The 23,461-nt window shown below is 40.1% G+C and overlaps 1 protein-coding gene across 1 annotated transcript in view; it reads right to left on the bottom strand.

Moving 5' to 3' along the window:
• FRAS1 (Fraser extracellular matrix complex subunit 1) overlaps positions 1-23,461 on the bottom strand; it is a 724,001-nt gene that overhangs the window by 102,800 nt on the left and 597,740 nt on the right. Inside the window, exons 39-43 of the mRNA XM_075352182.1 lie at positions 19,951-20,102; positions 19,504-19,666; positions 14,628-14,760; positions 10,894-11,084; positions 9,787-9,940 (exon numbers count right to left, since the gene is read on the bottom strand). Coding sequence (XP_075208297.1) covers positions 9,787-9,940; positions 10,894-11,084; positions 14,628-14,760; positions 19,504-19,666; positions 19,951-20,102 — 793 coding nt within the window. The remainder of the gene's footprint in view (positions 1-9,786; positions 9,941-10,893; positions 11,085-14,627; positions 14,761-19,503; positions 19,667-19,950; positions 20,103-23,461) is intronic.

The raw sequence follows: 23,461 nt of genomic DNA, 5'->3' as shown, positions 1-23,461 counted from the left end.
AACAGTACCAGAACTTGGACACAGACTTTTTTTTAAACGTCCATGTTTGAGTCTGAGACTAGATGGGATACTAACTCTGAACCTTACAGTTAGGGTTACCTCATCTCTTCTCTGAAATCTGTAACTATTTAGTGTTATATTCAACACTATTTTCTAATATACTTGCATTAAAAATGTTCTAGATGTCCCAATCTACACTAACTGCTATTCTATTTTTTTCCCCCCACTTCTTCTTTGATGACACTTTAAGAATTTCCAGTGCATGCTCGGATACTCAAACAAAGAGTCATCAGGAAGCATAGGATGCGGTCACTGCCACAACTTCTGCCTCCTCCTTGAAACAAAGTGTCATCATGATTGATTGCTCTCAGTGAGAAAAACAAAATTAAAATTTTGTAGTTGTGATACCTTTTAATGGCTAACTAAAATAAAATAAAATGATGTTACAAAGCAAGCTTTCGAGACTTCTCAGGTCCCTTCATTAGGCATGGTATGATGAACTATCTGAAGAAACACAAATATATACACAATCAGAGCAGAGGGACGGCATAATAAAAGGACATTTAAATAAACATTGAGCTTAGAGAGTGAATCCTTAACACTAGAAGTCCCAGAGAGGGGTCATTTAACATTTCTACCATTGGAACCCTATGGAGCTCTAAATTTCTGGGACCTTCTAGTGTTAATTAGCTTTGATTAGTGGTGTGAGAGTTTTATTGTCCCAATATCTATGTAGGATCAGAGGCTTGGTGCCCTCAGTCTCTGGAGCAGACTCCTCAGATTTTGTAGTGAGTCATAAATCCTCCTGATAGATTGAGTCCTGTGTGGACAGAGTTAAACATTGTAATGAATTTGTATTCCCAGACCCTTCGATGGTTCTGTGATCTGAAGTTGCCTTTTAATATGACAACTTTCATGTGGTTTATGTTGTGTCCTAAAGTACAGAAATGTTTGGCCACAGGTAAATGTGTTTTTTTTTGTCTGTAATTGTGTGGTGGTGAGATCTCATTCTTGCTCTTAAGGCTGCTTTACACGCTGCGATATCGTTACCGATATTGCTAGCATGCGTACCCGCCCCCATCGGTTGTGCGACCCGGGCAAATCGCTGCCCGTGGCGCACAATATCGCTAACACCCTTCACACTACTTACCTGCCTAGCTACGTCGCTGTGACCGGCGAACCGCCTCCTTTCTAAGGGGGTGGTTCGTTTGGCGTCACAGCGACGTCACTAAGCGGGCGCCCAATAGAAGCGGAGAGGCGGAGATGAGCGGGACGTAACATCCCGCCCACCTCCTTCCGCATTGCCGGCGGCCGCAGGTAAGGCAAGGTTCCTCGTCCCTGCGGTGTCACACATAGCAATGTGTGCTGCCGCAGGAATGACGAACTACATTGTACATGCAGTAGCAACGATAATTGGGAATAGGGGGGCATGTCACCGATTAGCGATTTTGAACGTTTTTGCAACGATTCAAAATCGATCATAGGTGTCACATGCTACGACATCGCTAAAGCGGCCGGATGTGCGTCACAAATTCCGTGACACAAACAGATCGCTTGAGCGATGTCGTAGCGTGTAAAGCTATGGGGAGATAAGGTATGCACACCAGTGACTATGTGAGGGGAATACATGAAATAGCAGAAACTGCTGTGTGAATACTGACATGAAAAATTCAATAGCTATATGTAAAAATGAAATGTGAAAAATGGAATCTGCATTACTGCCATGAATATATGAATAAAGAGAAATTTAGCTACTGAATTGATCAATGCAATAGAGCCCCAACACTACGCCAAAGTATTTCTCTACGTTGGGGTCCCTAGCTTGTGTGTGTCCTCTCATGCAGTTAAAAAACTTACCGTGTATGGGAAGCTGAGACCCAGGCTATATATACGATGTGGATTGGTAATAGGTGTGTGTGGGGAGGGTTCCCAAACGAAAAACAACTAACAAATAAGAAATAACGTTTGGAACTCCATTCTATGTCTGAACTGGGTGCAAAAACCTAAAAAACATCACTATGGGGAGATAAGGTATGCACACCAGTGACTATGTGAGGGGAATACATGAAATAGCAGAAACTGCTGTGTGAATACTGACATGAAAAATTCAATAGCTATATGTAAAAATGAAATGTGAAAAATGGAATCTGCATTACTGCCATGAATATATGAATAAAGAGAAATTTAGCTTCTGAATTGATCAATGCAATAGAGCCCCAACACTACGCCAAAGTATTTCTCTACGTTGGGGTCCCTAGCTTGTGTGTGTCCTCTCATGCAGTTAAAAAACTTACCGTGTATGGGAAGCCTAGACCCAGGCTATATATACGATGTGGATTGGCAATAGGTGTGTGTGGGGAGGGTTCCCAAACGAAAAACAACTATATATAGCCTGGGTATTATTCATATATTCATGGCAGTAATGCAGATTCCATTTTTCACATTTCATTTTTACATATAGCTATTAAATTTTTCATATCAGTATTCACACAGCAGTTTCTGCTATTTCATGTATTCCCCTCACATAGTCACTGGTGTGCATACCTTATCTCCCCATAGTGATGTTTTTTAGGTTTTTGCACCCAGTTCAGACATAGAATGGAGTTCCAAACGTTATTTCTTATTTGTTAGTTGTTTTTCGTTTGGGAACCCTCCCCACACACACCTATTGCCAATCCACATCGTATATATAGCCTGGGTCTCAGCTTCCCATACACGGTAAGTTTTTTAACTGCATGAGAGGACACACACAAGCTAGGGACCCCAACGTAGAGAAATACTTTGGCGTAGTGTTGGGGCTCTATTGCATTGATCAATTCAGTAGCTAAATTTCTCTTTATTCATATATTCATGGCAGTAATGCAGATTCCATTGTTCACATTTCATTTTTACATATAGCTATTGAATTTTTCATGTCAGTATTCACACAGCAGTTTCTGCTATTTCATGTATTCCCCTCACATAGTCACTGGTGTGCATACCTTATCTCCCCATAGTGATGTTTTTTAGGTTTTTGCACCCAGTTCAGACATAGAATGGAGTTCCAAACGTTATTTCTTATTTGTTAGTTGTTTTTCGTTTGGGAACCCTCCCCACACACACCTATTGCCAATCCACATCGTATATATAGCCTGGGTCTCAGCTTCCCATACACGGTAAGTTTTTTAACTGCATGAGAGGACACACACAAGCTAGGGACCCCAACGTAGAGAAATACTTTGGCGTAGTGTTGGGGCTCTATTGCATTGATCAATTCAGTAGCTAAATTTCTCTTTATTCATATATTCATGGCAGTAATGCAGATTCCATTTTTCACATTTCATTTTTACATATAGCTATTGAATTTTTCATGTCAGTATTCACACAGCAGTTTCTGCTAGTTCATGTATTCCCCTCACATAGTCACTGGTGTGCATACCTTATTTCCCCATAGTGATGTTTTTTAGGTTTTTGCACCCAGTTCAGACATAGAATGGAGTTCCAAACGTTATTTCTTATTTGTAGCGTGTAAAGCGACCTTTAGTCTCTGTCCTGTTTCTCCAACATAGAGACCCCCAATACGACATATAGTGAACAAGATTAAGTACACCACGTTGGAAGAGGAACATGTGAATGTCCGAGGAATCTTATAGTGCTGCTGTGTGTTAGGAATCTATATCCGGTGTTTGGTCAATACATGAGAGCAGGTTTTGCAACTCTTTATATTGCAAGGATAAGTTCCTCTTGGTGTATCTGAGGGCATTGAGCTTCGGATCATGATGCTCCTTAAATTAGGAGGTTGTCTGTACCATAGCAATGGAGGATCTTTGAATATTGTTTTTAACCGGTTATCCTTGTGTAGAATGTGGTGAAGTTTCTTGGACGTTTTTCTCAGTACCTCAATCTGTGGGTTGTAGGTCACGACTAGAGGTACTCTACTATTTTCCTTTTTTTGTTTGTATTGAAGCAGTTCACTTCTAGGGGTCCTTGTGGCTCTAATAATCTTATCATCAATGGAGGTGGGGTGGTAGCCTTGGTTTAAAAATGTCTTTTTACGATGGGTTAAGTGTTCATGCCTGTCTGCTGGGCTGGAACAGACATGATTATATCTGAGGGCCTGGCTATAGACAATGGACTTTTTAATGTGTTTGGGATGGAAGCTGTCCCATCTCAGGTAAGGGGGGTTGGTCAAAATCTGAGGAGTCTGCTCCAGAGACTGAGGGCACTAGACCTCTGATCCTACATGGATATTGGGACAATAAAACTCTCACACCACTAATCAAAGCTAATTAAGGATTCACTCTCTAAGCTCAGTGTTTATTTAAATGTCCTTTTATTATGCCATCCCTCTGCTCTGTTTGTGTATATATTTGTGTTTCTCCGGATATTTTGTCATACCATGCCTGAAGAAAGGACCTGAGAAGTCTCAAAAGCAGGCTTTGTAACATCATTTAATTTAATTTAGATAGCCATTAAAAGGTATCACAACTACAAACTTTTAATTTTGTTTCTCTCACTGAGAGCAATCAATCATTTTTCAACTGGCTAACACGGTACCAAAACCTTTTTCTTTTAACTAAAAGTGTCATCGGTGACTCTTGTTTCAGGGGCTGGGCTAGTCCCTGCCTTTGAAACAAGTCTCACTGATGACGCTTTGTTTCAGGGAGGGAACCGAGGCTGTGGCACTTACACAACCTCTGCCTTCTGATAACACTCGTTTGATTATCGAAGGATGCGCTGGGAATGCTCAAATCAACAGTCATCAAAAACAAGTAGAGAAAAAAAATAGAATAGCAGTTAGATAGTGTAGTTAAGGAAAGATAGCACATTTTTAATGTAAATATATTAGAAAATAGTTTAGATTATGTAACTAAGTAGATAGGGATTTAGAATGAAAAGTACTTTGCCTTCAGACCAACCCTTTAATGACAATCATAGTAGTAATGATCTCAAATCCCTGATGAAGTCAATCTAAATGGTGAAACATGTTTTAGGATCAAATTGCAATGAGTTTTAAAAAGCAAGTCAGCTCACTAAAGAAATTGTATAAAATTTGAGGGAGTTGGACACTCCGGAGATTCCCTCCTCAGCGTTGCTACAAGACAGTATGGGAGACCAGGTGCGAATTTTTGACTAAATGTTTTTTGTTTTTTCTCTGTATTGTTTTTCCTGGCAAAAAAGTCTATATTATTTGTGTTGTGTAATTATGTTGGTTAAAGGGAATCTGTCAGGTGCCATATGCACCCAGAACCACGAGCAGTTCTGGGTGCATGCTGCTAATCCCTGCCTAACTGTCCTTGTTTCTAGTAGCACAGACAAAGTGATCCTTAGAAAAAGTATTTCTAAGCCTATGTGCACACTAGAAAAGTGATTTTTCTCAAGAAAATTTCTAGAGAAACTTCTGGGAGTTGAAGATTACCGCACCTGTGGTAAAAAAAACGCACCAAAACCGCGGGAAAAACTCATGCGTTTTTGCCGCGTTTTTTCCGCAGGTTGGTCCCTGCGTTTTTTATGCTGTAACTGCATTAAATAATATAGATAATAGATAGATAATCGATAGATAGACAGACAGCTAATGGATAGAGGGAAAGATGGATAGATGAATAGATAGATAGATAGATAATAAATGAGAAAGACCTATATAATGTCTATATAGTATAAAGTGATGCATCGGTCGATCTATGCATTCAATTTGCCCCGAAAGCTTGAGAATCCAGAGAGGATTACTCGTTGTCCGAAATGTAATTTCGAAGCAACGGATCTCTACCATGGATTGTGGCTGTGTCTGCACCTTGAGCCACTGTGGGCCCAAGTATCAAAGTGTGTTGCTAAACTCTGGGACATCAAACTCCTTCTCTCCCCTACTCTGGTTCTGTTCCATGCGTGGGAAGAGGTGAACGTCGAGGGGAGGAGGAGTAAACATCCTCCGTCACTATTACATGTAATCATACTTGCAACAAAGAGGATGATACTGAAATATTGGTTGGAGTCAAAAGTACCCTCTTTCAAAAAAGTAATAATCCACATAAAACGGCTGATGGAGTTAGAGAGCCTTGGTGCTGGAAGGAAGTTGGGACGATTGGCTAGTCACTTCAAAAAGTGGAGGGAGTTTATTATAACCTACTTCAATTCGGAGGAAATAGAACGCTTAATGTCACCATTTAAGGAGACGGCGTGGTATCACTCTGAGAAATTAGGTGGTACACTTGGAGGATTGGACGTGGGGGTTGAAGGTGACTAGGTGGGAGTGGGTTTGAGTAGAGGGGAGTTCGGGGGGAGTAGGAGAGTTTAACAGGATGGTTGCAAATTCATTCATATAGTTAGTTATAAGGGTTTCCTTGAGGTATTAATGATTCTGAGTCCGCTCTGCATGGCATGAGCAATGACAAGGCACTGGGAGCAGACGGGCTACCAGTTGAAATTTATAAACAGTTAGAAGAAATCCTATTACCCAAGCTATTGAAAGTCTTTGAGGTGGCGGAGGGGGAGGGTGTATTGCCTGAATCTATGAGAGAAGCAATAATAGTAGTAATTCCTAAGGAGGATAAAAATCCGAGGCTTCCAGACTCATATAGACCAATCTCGTTATTAACAGCGGATGTGAAGCTTCTGGCTAAGGTGTTGTCAAACCGGCTGACTGGAGTTATATCTAACCTAATACATATGGACCAATCAGGGTTCATGGCCAATAGGTCGACAGCTGCTAATATCAGAAGATTATATCTTAATCTACAGTTGCCGCCTGACAACCCTGGCCGGAGGGTGATCGCTTCGCTAGATGCCCAGAAAGCATTCGATAGTGTTGAGTGGGGGTATCTGTGGAAAGTGTTGCAACATATGGGTTTTGGCCCACAGTTTGTAAAGTGGGTGCAGCTGTTGTATAATAGGCCTACTGCTAAAGTTAGAGTTAACGGTATGACCTCCTCAGCGTTTGAGTTGCATCGGGGAAAGAGGCAGGGCTGCCCACTATCGCCGCTCCTATTTGCTATTGCAATAGAGCCTCTGGCGGCGGCCATTAGGAAATCAAAGGAGATCCATGGATTTAGGTATGGGCATTTAGAGGAGAAAATAGCTCTTTATGAGGACGATTTATTACTTTTCTTGGGGGATCCGTCAGCCTCATTGGATCATGCCATGCAGATAATAGAGAAATTTGGAGAAGTTTTGGGACTGACCATTAATTCGTGTAAATCGAGCCTCTTTAAAGTGGATGGGGAAGTAGCCTGGACAAATGATGATACTGGGGTTAACAAATTGAAGAGTGTGGATGAATTTAAATATCTAGGTATCCAGATATCTCTGCCAGTACAAAACTACATACAGGTGAACTTATGGCCGCTTCTTAAAAAATTGAGAGCCAAAGTGGATGCCTGGAACAAGCTACATTTGTCAGGGTTTTGGAAGGGTTAATTTACTAAAGATGGTAGTAATGCCTAAACTCCTATACATACTGCACAATGCCTGTGTTTGTATTTCAAAGAAATGATTTAAAGGGATAAACTCGCTGTTTAGGGACCTGGTGAGGGGTAAAAAGCATGCTAGGGTGCGATTAGAGACTTTACAGAGGCCGAAAGATGAGGGGGGTCTAGCAATCCAAAATCCGGAATTGTATTATATGGCGGCGCAATGTCAACACCTCAGGGGCTGGTCTGATCGAGAGAAAGATGGGGGCATTAAAGAAGTGCTGGAATACATAGTGGGTAGAAGTCCATTGGTAATGGGACTAGAGGATGGTGTGGTGGGGATCTTGGGTGGAACGTCTCCTACAATGGCACTTATAAACAAGACCTGGGATAGGCTGAAAAGGGTGAGAGGGGTGACCCGGTTAACTAAGTTTACATCTATCTGGGATAACAGTAATCTCCCGGAGATTCAGAAAATGGGGAATATTGAGGAGTGGAGACGCAAGGGTGTAATATACATGCATCAGATATTGGACGGGGGAATTCTGAAATCTTTCCCACAGTTACAGAGTGAGTTTCAGTTACCGGCGTCTGGCTGGCTTCACTACAGTCAATTAAAACATGCGATTGCAGCCCAAGCGGCTAAAAAAAGTGTGGACATACAGACTGACCTGGTACTGGAGTATGTGTGTAAGGGCGGAGGAAGCAATAAAGGGATCATTTCTGGCACATATAAAGATATACTACATACCTTTCTTTTAGATTACCCAATTAAAACTAAATCTAAATGGGAGGAGGAAGTTGGGCCGATAACGAAGGAGGTGTGGGAGAGTATCCTGGAATATGTCCCTAAACTTTCCATGAGCGATACGCTACACGTGATTCACCGGGTATATAGGTTTCCTTTACTGATGTTTAAAATGGGGTTGAAAAGAAATTCGGAGTGTCCAAGGTGTCAGGGATCTGACGCAGGTATTTTTCATATGATGTGGTCTTGTCCGAGACTGGTCTCCTTTTGGACTAAGGTTATCCACAAGATAGGAAGAACATATGGGTGTGTCCTTCCCAGGGAACCATTGCTATGCATATTGGGATATGTTGAGGAGCTTGGGGTGGAAAATACTGTGAAAATTGCCATTGCTAGGCTGCTGTATGCGGCAAGAAAGCTGATCGCCAGATCCTGGATTAAAAACGACCCCCCGACCAGGGGAGAGTACATTAAAAGGGTGAAATGTATTCTTCAGCTGGAACAGGGAGTGTATGAAAGAAGGGGGAATGTTAAAATGTTTGAGAAGCTATGGTCTCCTTGGCTGCAATGTGAATGGGACGAGTGATGGACCAGTAAATTGGTCTGGGACCGGGATAGCCGTCGGAGACCTCTGATGTGTGTGTTTTGTTTTATTTGTGTTACTAGTTGTTCCTCCTGTACAACGGGATGGTTGCTATACTGCAGTTGGAGGGTATTCTAAGTGTGTACTAAATGGGATGTAGTATCGGGGAGAAGTGTTGCTGCCGGGGTGGGGGAGGGGGGCGGGAGGGGGAGTTAAAGGGGTAATAGATGTGATAATCTTAATTTGGATGCCGATTTGTTATTCTGTTGTATGTATTCTGTTTTAATAAAAAAGTATCTGATTTAAAAAAAAATGATTCTGAGTCTTACTGTGAACATTGATTAGATGTTGTAGTACTGAATTGTAAAAAGAGCGATATACGATTTTCTTGTCATTTTGCTGATAATATTGTTGATATTATTAATATTATTTGTTCTTTGTAATGATTTGCTTGCTTTTGAAAATCAATAAAAATTATAATTTAAAAAAAAAAAAGTAAGCTGACACTGAGGCATAGATCTCGAAAAATGAGACCGCTACGGGTCATGGAAAATGGCGCAAAAAAGTGCGCCAATTTTTTTTTCACAAACTTCAGATTTTTTTAACCCCTTATAAAAAGTAAACCTCTACATGTTTGGTGTCTTAGAACTCCTACCGGCCTGAGGCATCACATCCATACATCAGTTTTACCATATAGTGAACACAGTGAATAAAATATCCCAAAAACAATAATACACTAGCACTTTGTTTGCAATGTTCCTGCAGTTGGAATTTTTTTTGCCGTTTTTCAGTACACTATATAGTACAACTTATGGTTTCATTTAAAAGTACAACTCGTCCCACAAAAAACAAGCCCTCATAAGGTAGGATTGACAGAAAACTAAAAAAGTTACGACTCTTGGAAAGAGGGCAGCAATAAAAAAAAAAAAATACCCCCCGAAAAATGGGAAATCAACCGGGGGTGAAGGGGTTAAAAAAAGTTACAGTCAATTATAAAATTAACTGAATTTCTCAATGCATGCAGGTTAATAAAACTGCTTTTTCTCCATATGAAAAAATAAGAAATTACTTACCACGGACTGGCGTTTTTGTGACAACAAAAATGAGCTCATTATCTGGTGTATCCATGTCCTGGACACTTAAGCAAGTATTCCTTATAACCGCTCCTGCGCTATCATGAACAATTACAGGTAATAAAATCATTTGGGGAGGTTCATCATTCTTGCCCTATAATGAAAAAATGTATTAAATCCATTCATATGCACTCCATAATTTAAATAAGGTAGGTCAAAAAGGGACATTGTGACAGAAGATATTAAAGACTAAGAAGACATCGTTGTTTTACAAAATCCTTTCATCGCATAGTCTGCTCATATTACGGATTTGAATAAGCCTACATTATTGCATATTAGTGTTTTATGCTTTCCTTGAAGCCAACTGAGCAAATCATTTGAGCTTATTTTGCTCTGATGTTCTCATTAAACTTTCATTTGTTCCAGTTGTTACAGTACACTCTCATTACTTTTTCTTATGCAATGTGGAAGGAAATTACATGTGTCACATAACACCATATTCAACAGTACACTATTACATGTTTAACAAGGCTGCATGGCGGCACAGTAAACCTGACCACATCAAATAGCTGTTTTGGCCGACAGCAGTTTTGATCAAAATTTCATATTTAGTTTAATGGGGAATAAGGTGGTGACCGACACTCCTGGTAGTGGCTTATTGCCACAGGAGTATTTGAATGGAAGGCTCATACACATTTGATCAGACAAACCTAGCAGACAGAATTAAATGAAAATCTGCCAGCTGAAATGTAAGAATTCTAAGAGAACAGATCAATAACATGGAGTTACTTAGGCTCACCTCACATCAGTGGTATTTTGTCGCAAAACCGGATCTGTCACAAATGCGTTTCAGTTCAATTAATTTCCAATGGAATCGCGGCAAGATGCGGTCACATGCGTTTGTGTATGACGCACGCAACCGCATGTGACCGCATCTTGCCGTGATTCCATTGGAAATGAATTGAACTGAAACGAATTTGTGACGGATCCGGTTTTGCGGCAAAATACCGCTGTTGTGAGCGCTGCATACATGTAGCTAAGAGAACAAATTGCTCTTTGCACAAGCATCTCCTTAGAACTGAGCACCACCAGAATTCTAACACTCACCTCTATAGTGATAGTGATATTGTGAATTTCAGACTGGCTCGATCCATCGGTCATAAAGAAGCTAAAGTAGTCAACACTTGGCTCCACACTGTCATGGACACTCTGTACATAGTAGATGTAATTTTCTATGATGTCCTGAATTGAAAATGAAGATTCTGAGCCCTCCTGACCGCCCAAAGAAGTTCGACCTCCTATTTCAAGGTTTAGGAAAACAAAACAAGGAGTTTGTGTTAATACACATTTCTATAGTGCCAACAGATTCAAGAGCACTTTACAGAACTCAGCATGACTCAGATTAGTCCCTCCCCCGAGGAGCTCAAATCAGATTTCTTTTTAATTAATCTTTCCATAGGTTTCCATAATGTGTTAGAATCTGGGTTGCCTGAGGAAAACCCAAGCTTTCATAATATAAAACATCATGTACCATCAATAATTCATTATTTGATGTACTCAGACACAAGCCACTACAAACACCTTGCATAAACATTTAGGCATTTAGGTTCAGTATTATTGTTAGTGCAGAGGGTACTGAACAGTAAAACCATTCTACATATATGTAAAATGGTGGAGACTTTGTTGTACATTTCACTAGCTAAATATCACACAATAGCAGAATATTTGACAATTATGAAATTGATCGAAGAGGTTTTGGACTTCTGGAGAATAATACCATTCCAATTCAAAGACGACTATTAGAAATGTCTATAAATATTGCTTAACAGTAATTTTGTGTACTGCTCTATATGAACAGAGTGTGTTTCACAACTCCAAACACTATATATTGTATACTGCTATACATGTGTCATCTTATGTATGAGATAAAAAAATATACAGAGCTAAACAATATAATCACTGATGTACAAAAAAACCCCATAACAGGAACATGAAGGGGAACCATTTTAGGCTATGTGCGCACGTGTGCGCTCTGCACCGCACTGAAAATATGCGCTTCAGAGCGCAGCTGAAAAGCTGCGTTCTGAAGCGCATGGTGCCGGCAGATTCGTGCGCTCTGCATGCTGCCTCTCCCTATAGACAGCATGCCGAACGCACGAAAGAAGTGACATGTCACTTCTTAGAACGCAGCGATTCGGCAAGCAGGCGAATCGCTGCGTTCTAACATGCCACGTGCGCACGGCCCCTGCACAATCTCCATAGATTGTGCAGGGGACGCAGGACGCATGCAGTTACGCTGCGGTGCAGAACGCAGCGTAACTGCATGCAATACGCACACATGCGCACATACCCTTAGGGTAGATGTAATGTTTTGATCGCCTCTTGCATATATTACAATGTTGCAGCATCCAAAAAACGGAATTCTGGTGTTTCGATTTTTTGTCTTCCTACGCCGTTTACTAATTGGATTATTTATTTTATATTTTGATACTTTGGACTTTTATGAACACATCAATACCAAATATGTGTATATAGTTTTTTTTTAATTGCTTTATTTTTAATGAGACAAAAGGGGGTGATTTAAATTTTTGCATTTTTTCATATTTTTCAAAACTTTTTTTTTTCACTATTTACTATATTTGTTAGACCCTTTAGGGAACTTGAAGCTGCAATCATCTGATCACTTGTGCTGTACATATAGCAAAAATCACAGTCTCATGTAAAGGATAGCTCCAGGCTGCATTTTGCAGTATGACAGACACGGAGGTCTTCAGCAGACTCCAAGTCGGTGCGTGTTAAAAGCCGCTGTCAGAGAATAGTTCAGTCATCATGTGCCAGGAAATATGCATTCAAGGCGTGCAAGCCTGCATAAAAGTCAGGGACATGACATATGACATCATATCTCATCAAGGGGTTAAAGAATAACTGTACTTTGAATTGACATATCAGAATAAACAGTTGTGTGTCTACATGGGGAATAACAGTATTTCTGTTATCTATATGACATACAATCTGCATTTTCACCAGTTTTCCCTTCTGGAAGCTCTATTTTGAAATTTGCAAATGGACTCAAAGCAGGTGGGGGGAGACTAACTGCTATGATCTCCCCTGCACATAACACACAGAAAAGGCTTCCTGGACTTCATTCCAGAATAAGCACACAGACAAAAATAGCAGTAAATAGAAGTAAATTATGGATCTACAGTTATTAGTGTAGATGTGAATCCAGCTCTGGGTTAAGGTAAAAGACTTGTTAGAAAGCTCAGCAATCTTTCTCTATCTCTTATATTTATATGTACTATTGATTCATGGTAAGTTGCCAAAGTTTCTTATATTGCATTTACTATTGATTTATGCAAAGTTTGCTAAAAGTATAGTTAATTTTTAAGCACTCTCCATGTTGCGATGAATTAGTTCACATTCCCATGCAACTGTGTTAAAGGGATTTTTTTTCAAATGGCATTTCCTGCAGTATGTAGTTACTTATTAATCAATGCTTACCTCTTAGCCCCCCACAGATCACTAGAATACAAGAGTGGTGTACTCATCTTTTTCTCTGTACAGCACCCCTCCAGAACAAGGATTGTACATATGACTACAAAATGGCTTGATTCACATGAATGTGGTTGTGTTGCAATACGGATACAATACTGGATCAGCAGTCAAAACTTTCTGAGAGTGCTGATATACTTTATTAGTGCTGTCGCTGTCACCTTTTTGTTCTAGTAAGCTTTGTGGTTTGTAGAGTTTGGACCCTATTAAAAATGAAGTGATGTCATATTGAGGCAATATAGATCAGGGGTGGACATATCTTTGGAACAACCTGTGCGGCTGCACAGGGGCCCTAGAAGTAAGGGTGCCCACTTTTACCTCTAAAACAGGTGGAATTTTGTATTTTGATGAGCTCTTGGGCTGCAAAGGGCCCATATTCTGTTCTTGCACAGGGGCCCTCTTCTGTATCTGCCTGCCAGTGATATAAATATAGCTTTGACATAGCTTTTGGGTACACAAATAAGGTTCCACTTTGTACACAGGCAAAAATAAGAAACTCCGCACTCTACTAAATAATAATTTTTTCATTTGCAAACAAAAACAGAACATGTGTGACATTTTGGTGCCCAATTTGGATTTTCGTCGAACCCAATGGATTGCGGAAATAAGAGCAGAGGTAGTTATAGGAGAGAACCTGCAGCGCTATAAGTAAAGCAACCTCTGTTACTGTATAGTGCTCAACACACGGTGACGCAAGTCATTTTGCCTATAACGCGTCAGGCTCTTTTATCAATGTCTTTTCTGTTATTCTCACAATCAGTTGGGCTCGGATTCTTGACTGAAACATCGCATGTGTTCTCTTTTGAATTGAACATGAATAAATGATCTGGTCTACGTCATATATTTGAGTGCAGAATCCTTTATATTGTAGCTATATGGCGTTCCTTAATTTAATGGGAAAACCATTTTAATTGGAAAACACCTATGTGAGAATGTGTGTATTCCATAAGCATACACATGCATTCATTTATTTATGTGTTTTCATTAATTTTGACGATTGCAGCCAAAGGAGTTCTGGAATCAAATATAGCTGACTTCTTGCAAAAAAACCTAAACAGCAGTATAAAGTTCTTCATCTTGTAGCACATTCATCTTTACTCAGCTCATTTAAACATTAGCACATGTCACAGAAGAAATGTATAGCCGGCAGCGGGTTTGAAGAAATATCACAAAAGAGATATGTTTTGCTTCTCAAAACTGCTACAACATCAAATTAGACAACAGATAGTATTAAAAAATACACACTGCGCATTTCACCCCAAGCATTGAGAAAATAGTACTAGTCTTACCGTTCTTTATGTTCTCAAGGTAACCAAACCTTGGTTCTCTGACAATATTCATTTGTAGCCTAGGTGCGAATGTAACGGACTTAAGGGGTAGTATATCATGTGCAGATAAAGGAATTCTCCCTCCTTCTTCTACCTATGGATTTAGCAGAACCATAAAATGAATTTCAACAGAAGGACCATTTTGTTCGTTTTGAATAGTATAGCAAGTGATATGTGACAGTCTCATAATGTTCAGAGGTTAAAGCACCACTCCGGCAGTCTTTTTTTTTTTTACCACTGGAGTGGTGCTTTAAATCCAAGTCCCTCTGCCCCTAGTCTACCCTCCAGTGTCTGCATTTTCTATCACTGCTGGTTTCTGGCAGTTTGTGACCTGCCGGCAACTCCAGAGCTTCATGGAGGTCACTCTTTAATGCAAGTCTATGAGAACCTCGGTTTGCCCTCATTCTTGCTCTCATAGACTTGCATTGAGTGCTTGTGAGGCAACGTTTGGCTTCCGGCCACTCAGAAGTTGCATCTACAAGATGGAGAAGCAGGACTGGAGCAGCATCGGTAAAAGGTAAAGAAGGATGAGTATATTACGAGGGGCAGTGACCTTAGATTGAAAGTACCACTCCAGAGCTGAAAAAACAAAGAAAAAACAGGTCGTTTTGGTTTGTTTTTTCATATCTTTCAATAATTATATTATGGAAACATTGTGGTTTGCCAGATAAATGGTGTGACAGCTGACCTTAAATGTGAAATATCCAGCCTTTAAATTTCATTTGCATAAACTATTAAACCCTTCACGACCGCGGGCAGTAAAATTACGTCCTATTTTAACGTGACTTAACGACCAGGGACGTAATTTTACGGCCTAAACTTCATTTGATTGCCGTGGCCATAGCAACGGTTTTCAAATTATGTCCCCTGCTGTTTCTTACAGCAGGGGATCTTTGCTTGACCCCAGGGGGGGGTGGCATCGCCACCCCCCATAGGCGATCGATGTGATTGGCTGTTCAAATCTGAACCACCAACCACATCGTTCGCACTAATTTCAGGAAAAATTGCACAATATGTTTTATGGTACATTTTTTCCTGGTACTGTTGTAAAAAAAAAGCTACCTGGCTGATACAAAAATTTTGTGGTTAAAAAAAAATAATAATTTTCACGGTTCAACGTTATCAACTTCTGTGGAGCCCCTGGGGGTAGAAGGGGCTCACCAAACATCTAGATAAATTCCTTGAGGGGTCTAGTTCCGAAATGGGGTAATTTGTGTGGGAGCTCCACTGTTTAGGCACCATAGGGGGTCTCCAAACGTGACATGGCGTCCGCTAATGATTCCAACCAATTTTGCTGTTAAATGGCGCTCCTTCTCTTCTGAGCCCCGCCATGTACCCAAACAATTACTTTCCACCACATATGAGGTATCTGCGTACTCAGGAAAAAAATGCACTATACATTTTATGGTGAATTTTTTGCTAATACCCTTGTGAAAAAAAAGCTACCTAGTTGAAGCAACAGTTTTGTGGTAAAAAAAATTTGTTTTCTTTTCATAGCTCAACGTTATAAACTTCTGTGAAGCCCCCAGGTGTTCAAAGTGCTCACCAAACATGTAGAAAAAATATTTGAGGGTTCTAGTTTCCAAAATGGGGTCACTTGTGGGGGAGCTCCATTGTTTAGGCACCTCAGGGGGTCTTCAAACCCGACATGGCGTCCGCTAATGAGTGCAGCTAATTTTGCACTAAAAAATTCAAATGGCGCTCCTTGCCTTCCGAGCACTGCTTTGTGTCCAAACATTTGATTTCCACCACATATGAGGTATCTGCGTACTCAGGAGAAAATGCACAATACATTTTATGGTGCATTTTTTCCTGATACCCTTGTGGAAAAAAAAGCTACCTAGTTGAAGCAACCGTTTTGTGGTAAAAAAAAAAAATTCTTTTCACAGCTCAACGTTATAAACTTCTGTGAAGCCCCCAGGTGTTCAAAGTGCTCACCAAACATCTAGAAAAATTATTTGAGGGCTCTAGTTTCCAAAATGGGGTCACTTGTGGGGGAGCTCCATTGTTTAGGCACCTCAGGGGGTCTTCAAACCCGACATGGCGTCCGCTAATGAGTGCAGCTAATTTTGCGTTCAAAAATTCAAATGGCGCGCCTTCCCTTCCGAGCTCCGCTGTGCGCCCAAACAATTGATTTTTACCACATCAGCGTACTCAGGAGAAAATGCACAATAAATTGTAGGGTGCGCTTTCTCTTTTCTCCCTTGTGAAAATGAAAATTTTATGGCTAAAGTAACATTTTTGTGTTAAAAAGTAAAATTTTCATTTTTTCCTTCCACATTGCTTTGGTTCCTGTGAAGCACCTAAAGGGTTAATAAACTTCTTGGATGTGGTTTTGAGCAGAGTGAGGGGTGCAATTTTTAGAATGGGGTCATTTTTGGGTATTTTCTGTCACTTTGGCCTCTCAAAGTCACTTCAAATGTGATGTGGTCCCTAAAAAAAATTATTTTCTAAATTTTGTTGGAAAAATGAGAAATCGCTGATGACCTTTGACCCCTTCTACCTTCCTAACGAAAAAAAAAATTGTTTCGAAAATTGCGCTGATGTAAAGTAGACAAGTGGGAAAGTTTATTTAGTAACTATTATTTGTGACATATCTCTCAGATTTATGGGCATAAATTTTCAAAGTTTGAAAATTGCGAAATTTTCAAAATTTTGCAAAATTTACTAAATTTTCACAAATAAACGCAAAAATTATCGGTTTAAATTTACCACTGACATGAAGTACAATATGTCACGAAAAAACAAACAATCTCAGAATCGCCAGGATCCGTTGAAGCGTTCCAGAGTTATAACCTCCTTTGACATCTGTGGCATGTGAGGGCTGGCAGTGAGGACCTGGTGTATTTCTAATATGTCCCCTGAGGAGTCAATGTGGATGAAACGCGTCGGGACGGTAACAGGGTCAGCTTAGGGGTCCAACCTTGCATTAGATGTGGACCGTCCTTGTTAGGACGGGAGTTTGGGGTGGCAGGTAATTTGTTGTTTTATGGCCTCCTGATTGGACAGGGAGAGTGAATGCTGGAATAGTATGCTGAACCCAGGAATCCAAAGGAGAGACTGCCTGCCCCCTATCTGTGGAAGGATTTGGTGAGATCATTCCTGCTATATGCCTAACATATGTCTACAAGTGTGGTATCTGACCGCTGTCAGTATCATATAATAAGTGATGCAATTTTTTGTTAGGTATATTTAGTTTTTATGCCTTAGTTTTTCTATCAAGTCGGACCATTGTCCGTGCTCTGGCATAATCATCTTGTGTTTGTTTATTATGTTGGTATGTTCATTTGTTTTTGAACCAATTCGGCTATATGCCTAACATGTATATCTAATTGTGATATCTGACCACTGTCAGTACCATTTATAAGAACATGATGAATTTTTGTTAGGTATATTTAGTTTTTATGCCTTAGTTTATTCTATCAAATTGGACCAAAAATCCATATCTGGCATAAACATATTGTGTTTGTTTATTATGTTGGTTTATTTAGTTGTTTTTGAACTAGTGGCCTCCACCATGATGTTCTAAAAGCGGCATGAAATGGGCACGCACTGATTACACATGGTGAAGGCTTTGTGAATTGAGAATTTATTCGAGGGAGTGGTTTCCTCTTTTAGAATAATTAATAAAGGATTTATTTTAATGCTCTTAACTATACCTATCAATCGGGATTGCTGTATTACCAGAGTTATAACCTGTCAAAGTGACACTTGTCAGAATTGCAAATAATGGCCCGGTCATTAGGGTGTTTTAGTGGCCGGGGGTGAAGGGGTTAATATTAGTTCGGTTGGGGTGAGACTCTCGACAGCCCACACATATCAACTGGCCACCGTGCTCAATTAAGTGCTGCAGCCTCTTCACTGTTTATATCACTCAAAACACTATCTGTATAGTATCAGCGGTGCAGAGTAGTTGAATTGGGAGAAGCAGATATTGTTGTGTGTACAGTGGGCAGATAGTCAGAGCAATGTTATCATTGCATCACTGGTACAAGCACAGAGGACCATTCAAACAATTCATTAATGAGATTACCAAGAGACGTGAAATCCGATTGAAAATTCATGACCTCTCCTGAGAGTAGACCATCAATTTTAAAAGTCTTAAAATGGGTCAAAAGTTGAAAAAATGTATAAAATGAAAAGATGTATAACACTAGAGTTTACTTATAAATGTGTGTTATAGTTAGAGATGAGTAAAAAGATTGAAAGAAACATGGTTCAGCAGTGGCAGATCATGGCTCCGGATCAGAGCACTGTAAACTTCCAACCCCCTAGGGGCGGCATGGTGGCTCAGTGGTTAGCACTGCAGCCTTGCAGCGCTGGGGTCCTCAGTTCAAATCCCACCAAGGTCAACATCTGCAAGGAGTTTGTATGTTCTCCCCATGTTTGCGTGGGTTTCCTCTGGGTTCTCCAGTTTCTTCCCAAACTCAAAAGACATACAGTTAGGGACTCTAGATAGTGAGCCCCAGTGGGAACAGTGTTGCCAATGTATGTAAAGCGCTGTGGAATTAATAGCGCTATATAAATGAATAAATATTATTATTATTAACTACCTGCAGCATACCTCTTCTAATTAGTAGGTCCAAAAAGGTCATTACATTGCAGCAAGATGCACACATGATATTACAGAGACATAAAAATCAGAAGGGCACCAAGGTTGCCGCAGGTAGCAGGAGTTTTTCACAACCCTTGTCAATGGCTATAGACTACTGACCAGATCCATGGAAAGGGGTCCTCCAAATCTTTTTGCTCAACCCTAGTTATAATATATTGGTCTTAAGTGCATGTGAAGATGACACTTGTGGGTCAATTTTTAGTCTTGTGAAAGAACACTTACTGTTATTTGCTCAGCAGCCTGAATTACAGTTAGACTCCTACTGGCTGGAGTAATGGTGATAGTAAATATCTGATTGTCCAGACGGTCATTGTCCTCATTGTATACAGTGAAGTGGAAGAGATCAGTTAGTGGCTGGTTGTCCATCTCTGATATCGTGGAATACCTAGAAATGACAGGTATGTAAAGAAAAAAAGACATCTCAGCTAGTTCCTATGCTGTAAAATGCTTAACTGGACTTCTTGGACATATTCCAAATAACCAAATATGATAATCTTGATGAACTTATTCAATTTTCGACATTAAAATATGAGCATTATCATTTTTTGTAGAATTCCAGACTTTCCTCTAATCATTTCCATATATGTAGACGTAAACCTAACGATCAAAGTGAATGCATAGTAATGGTATAGAAGATAGGATTAATAATAAAATGAGAGTAAAACTTACTTAATCTTTCGATTTTTGATATCTTCCATTGTGAAAAAAGAAAACTCTGATAGCTCCTCAGCTGGTTGTCCTGACTTAGTCTTACTTAGAACGCCATACATTGGCAAGGAGACTAGCTGGATTCTGATTTTAGAGTCCTGGGAATGACTATCCTGATTGGGAAAAATAAAGTCCATTATACTGGGTCCTATAATAAAGCATGTACATGAGCGCTCTACAAACAGTCTGAAATATGTACAAAACTTCAGAATTTAGTAGAAGAGATCGATCTGCTTCAACAAACAAGTCACCAGTCAATTATATTTCAATTACATCACGAATGAACCAGTCCTGGATAGTATTAGGTACGAACTGTAACAAAAACAATCAAATCATCCTGCGTCACCAATATAGAAGTCATCTTAGTTAGTCCATTAACCACAGAGCATTCATTAAGTGAAGGAATTCAGATTCAGATTTTTACTCTTTCTATGGAGCTTTACAAGCCAAGCCGAAATGCCACAACCAAAACAAATTTTGACAACAGTCTATTTTACTATGGAATTATGTGCACTTGCCTTTGTCATAGTATGGAAACCAAAAGGTAATGCATTAGTTAGTAAGTAATTGGCAATCTCACAAGTGACAGCTGCTGTAATTGTAAGGATTATTTGCATAAAATATTACTTGATTACATTACTTAGCAAGAAAATATGTAACGCTCATTTTCAAATCACATTAACAAAGTCTTTTTTCTTCAAAGCGAGTGAATGAATAATGACACAGCCTCTTAAACACCATCACTTTCATTATGGAGCCACAAGTTAAGCAGGCTTAGCTGGCAAATCTCTCTCTAATGCCTTCTTTGATAATAAACAAATGGTAGACATCAAATGATACTCTACAAATGGTGCTAATGATTCCTAGAGCATCATTATTTCACCTGCTGGGATGGTTACGGGGATTTATAACAAATCACTAATCCATTCATTTGAATTGCCAGAGGTATACATGAAGGAGGTGATGCTACATAGCAAAAATAAGACCTTTCATCTGAGATAGGTCAAATAACCATACAACCAGATTTAGTACACAGGAGTTTAGCACTTGTAAGGGAAGACTGCCGTATAGACCTAATGCTGGTTCAATATGGCTTGTCTTGTAATGTTGTATTACATTATGGAGAAGGGGAGCCTTGTTTGTTGGGAATGCCCGTATTTCATATCAGCCTGATATTAAAGGGGTTAACCACTACTAGGAAAACTCCTCCTCATTCCATGTTTTTCCCAATTAAAATAAAAAAGCTTATACTCCTCTCCTGTACCAGCACCGTTGCAGCAGTCATGATTAAAGGCATGCTGTGCCTGAAACATGTAGACACAGACACTTACCTGGTCTACTTATGGAGCTAAATGGACGTTTTTTTCCATGGCTTTTAACTTTTATTCCTAATAAAGCTATGTTTTATATTTCATTAAGCAGTGCTGGAATCTCCATTTTTCACCATTCCAGCTGTGTCGGTGCTCACGTGAGGTTGCGAGGTTATTCGAGCCCCATGCCCAATCATCGCCCGCTTCTCCCTCCTCTCCTATGGACGTATGAGCGCTCAACAAAAAGTGTGCGGCCAGCCATAGCTCTCACTTCCTGTTGAGTACTCATTCATCCAAAATAGAGAACCTGGCAGTGATTGGGCACAGGGCTCGCATAACATAGCAACCTCACATCAGTGCCGACACTGCTGGTATGATGCCTGCACGGGAGGTGAGTATAATCTTTTTATTTTAATTTGGGGAAACATGTGGAATGAGAAGGGGTTGTCTTAGTAGTGGACAACCCCTATAAAATGGACTATTCCCTCAACTGCAATATTTAATTCTAAAAAGTACAGTATTCCCATAACTATTGTTAATATAGCGACTAATCACAACATCGCTTTCCTAGTTGAACCTTTTTTTTAACTTCGTTTTATTAACAGTTTCAAACATGTTATAACTGACATTTACAATGTGAGAAATAGCTCAGTACATGGATAGTGCTATACGTTCACAACACTGAACAATCATATAGAGTCCATACTATCCGTTGTACTCAAGATAAAATAGTGTTATTATCCATTCTTCTTATCATTTGTATATATATCCAATTTTATATTAAGCATAAGAACAGCTCTAACGATCAGCATGACCATATTTTAAGAAACAGGGTAGAAAAGGAAATAAAAACAACAGCTACATTGCATCACTTTACCGCAAGATACCATAGGATAGTTTCCATCTCCCAACATCTAACGGGAACCACCTCTATTCACATAGATTCCTCCAAGTCTATGTAAGTGTATACGGAGAAGAGTTTCATATGCCCCAAATTTTGTTAAATTTTTCCGGGCACCCCCTGTTGTAGTATACCACCCACTCATAGACTATAGTTGCATTGACTAATTTAACCCAGGACCGCACAGTTGGACTCGAATCCCCCATCCACCTCAAGGCTATTACTTTTCTAGCCAAAAATAATGCCCCTCTGAGGAATGTTATCATATAATGATCCCAGGACTCTTCCTCCATTACCCCAAATAGGCATATCAAGGGGTCACATGAAACAGGAATTGACACAATCAATGATAGCAGGGATGTCACTCCCCTCCAATACGAGGATATATTAGGACAGCTCCAGATCATATGTGTGAAATTTGCCCGAGAGATGACACCTCGGGCACTCCGATGTACGAAAACGGCCCATACTAAATAATCGAGTAAGGAATAAGGTACGCTTGGTTAACAATGTAACATTGAATCAACTTATTATTAACTGATGGGGATACCGTAGTCGGAGACTCCAATATCTCCTCCCATTCCTCTCCCTGTAGAGAGGGGATTAGAGATCTCCATCTATCCTGGGCTGGCAAAGGGTCTGATTCTACCTCCACCGATAACAGGTAAGTATATATGGCTGAGATTAAACCCCGAGGTCCCTGTGATTTTAGGATACCTATCATCGGGAGTGTTGATATCAGTCTCCCCGTTCCAATTTTCTGCATATGGGACTGAATCGTTGTACGAATCTGCAGGTACCTAAAAAATTGCGACCTTGGGATATTATATTCCGTTTGGATCTGGTCAAAGGATTTGAAGGTTGTGGTTCCTGGGGCATATAGATCACCCAGTGTAATGACATTGTGTGTGACCCAAAATTGTGCTGAGGGGTGATCTCTCAGAGTATGGAAGTAGCAATTCCCCCATAGTGGGAGCTCCGCCACTACTCCCTCAAAATGTGCCACTCTCTTAGCTTGTCGCCAGACCAATCTTGCCAGCTTGAGGAGGGGTAGTTGCCGTGATATTCTCAGTCCATCTGATTCCAAAAAACCCACTAAACAGTCAGTCCCGGCCGCGTGTGCCAAGTGACTCTCAGAGTTCGGCAGTTGACAACCAGGCATCCAGGCCACTAGTGCTTTAAGCTGCCCCGCCAGATAGTACAGGAAGAACTCCGGTAGAGCCATCCCTCCCAGTCTCTTGGATCTCTGTAAAATGGATAA

Source organism: Anomaloglossus baeobatrachus, chromosome 1 (genome assembly GCF_048569485.1).
Source record: "Anomaloglossus baeobatrachus isolate aAnoBae1 chromosome 1, aAnoBae1.hap1, whole genome shotgun sequence".
Taxonomy (NCBI): domain Eukaryota; kingdom Metazoa; phylum Chordata; class Amphibia; order Anura; family Aromobatidae; genus Anomaloglossus; species Anomaloglossus baeobatrachus.
This window is presented reverse-complemented; position numbering and strand designations above follow the sequence as displayed.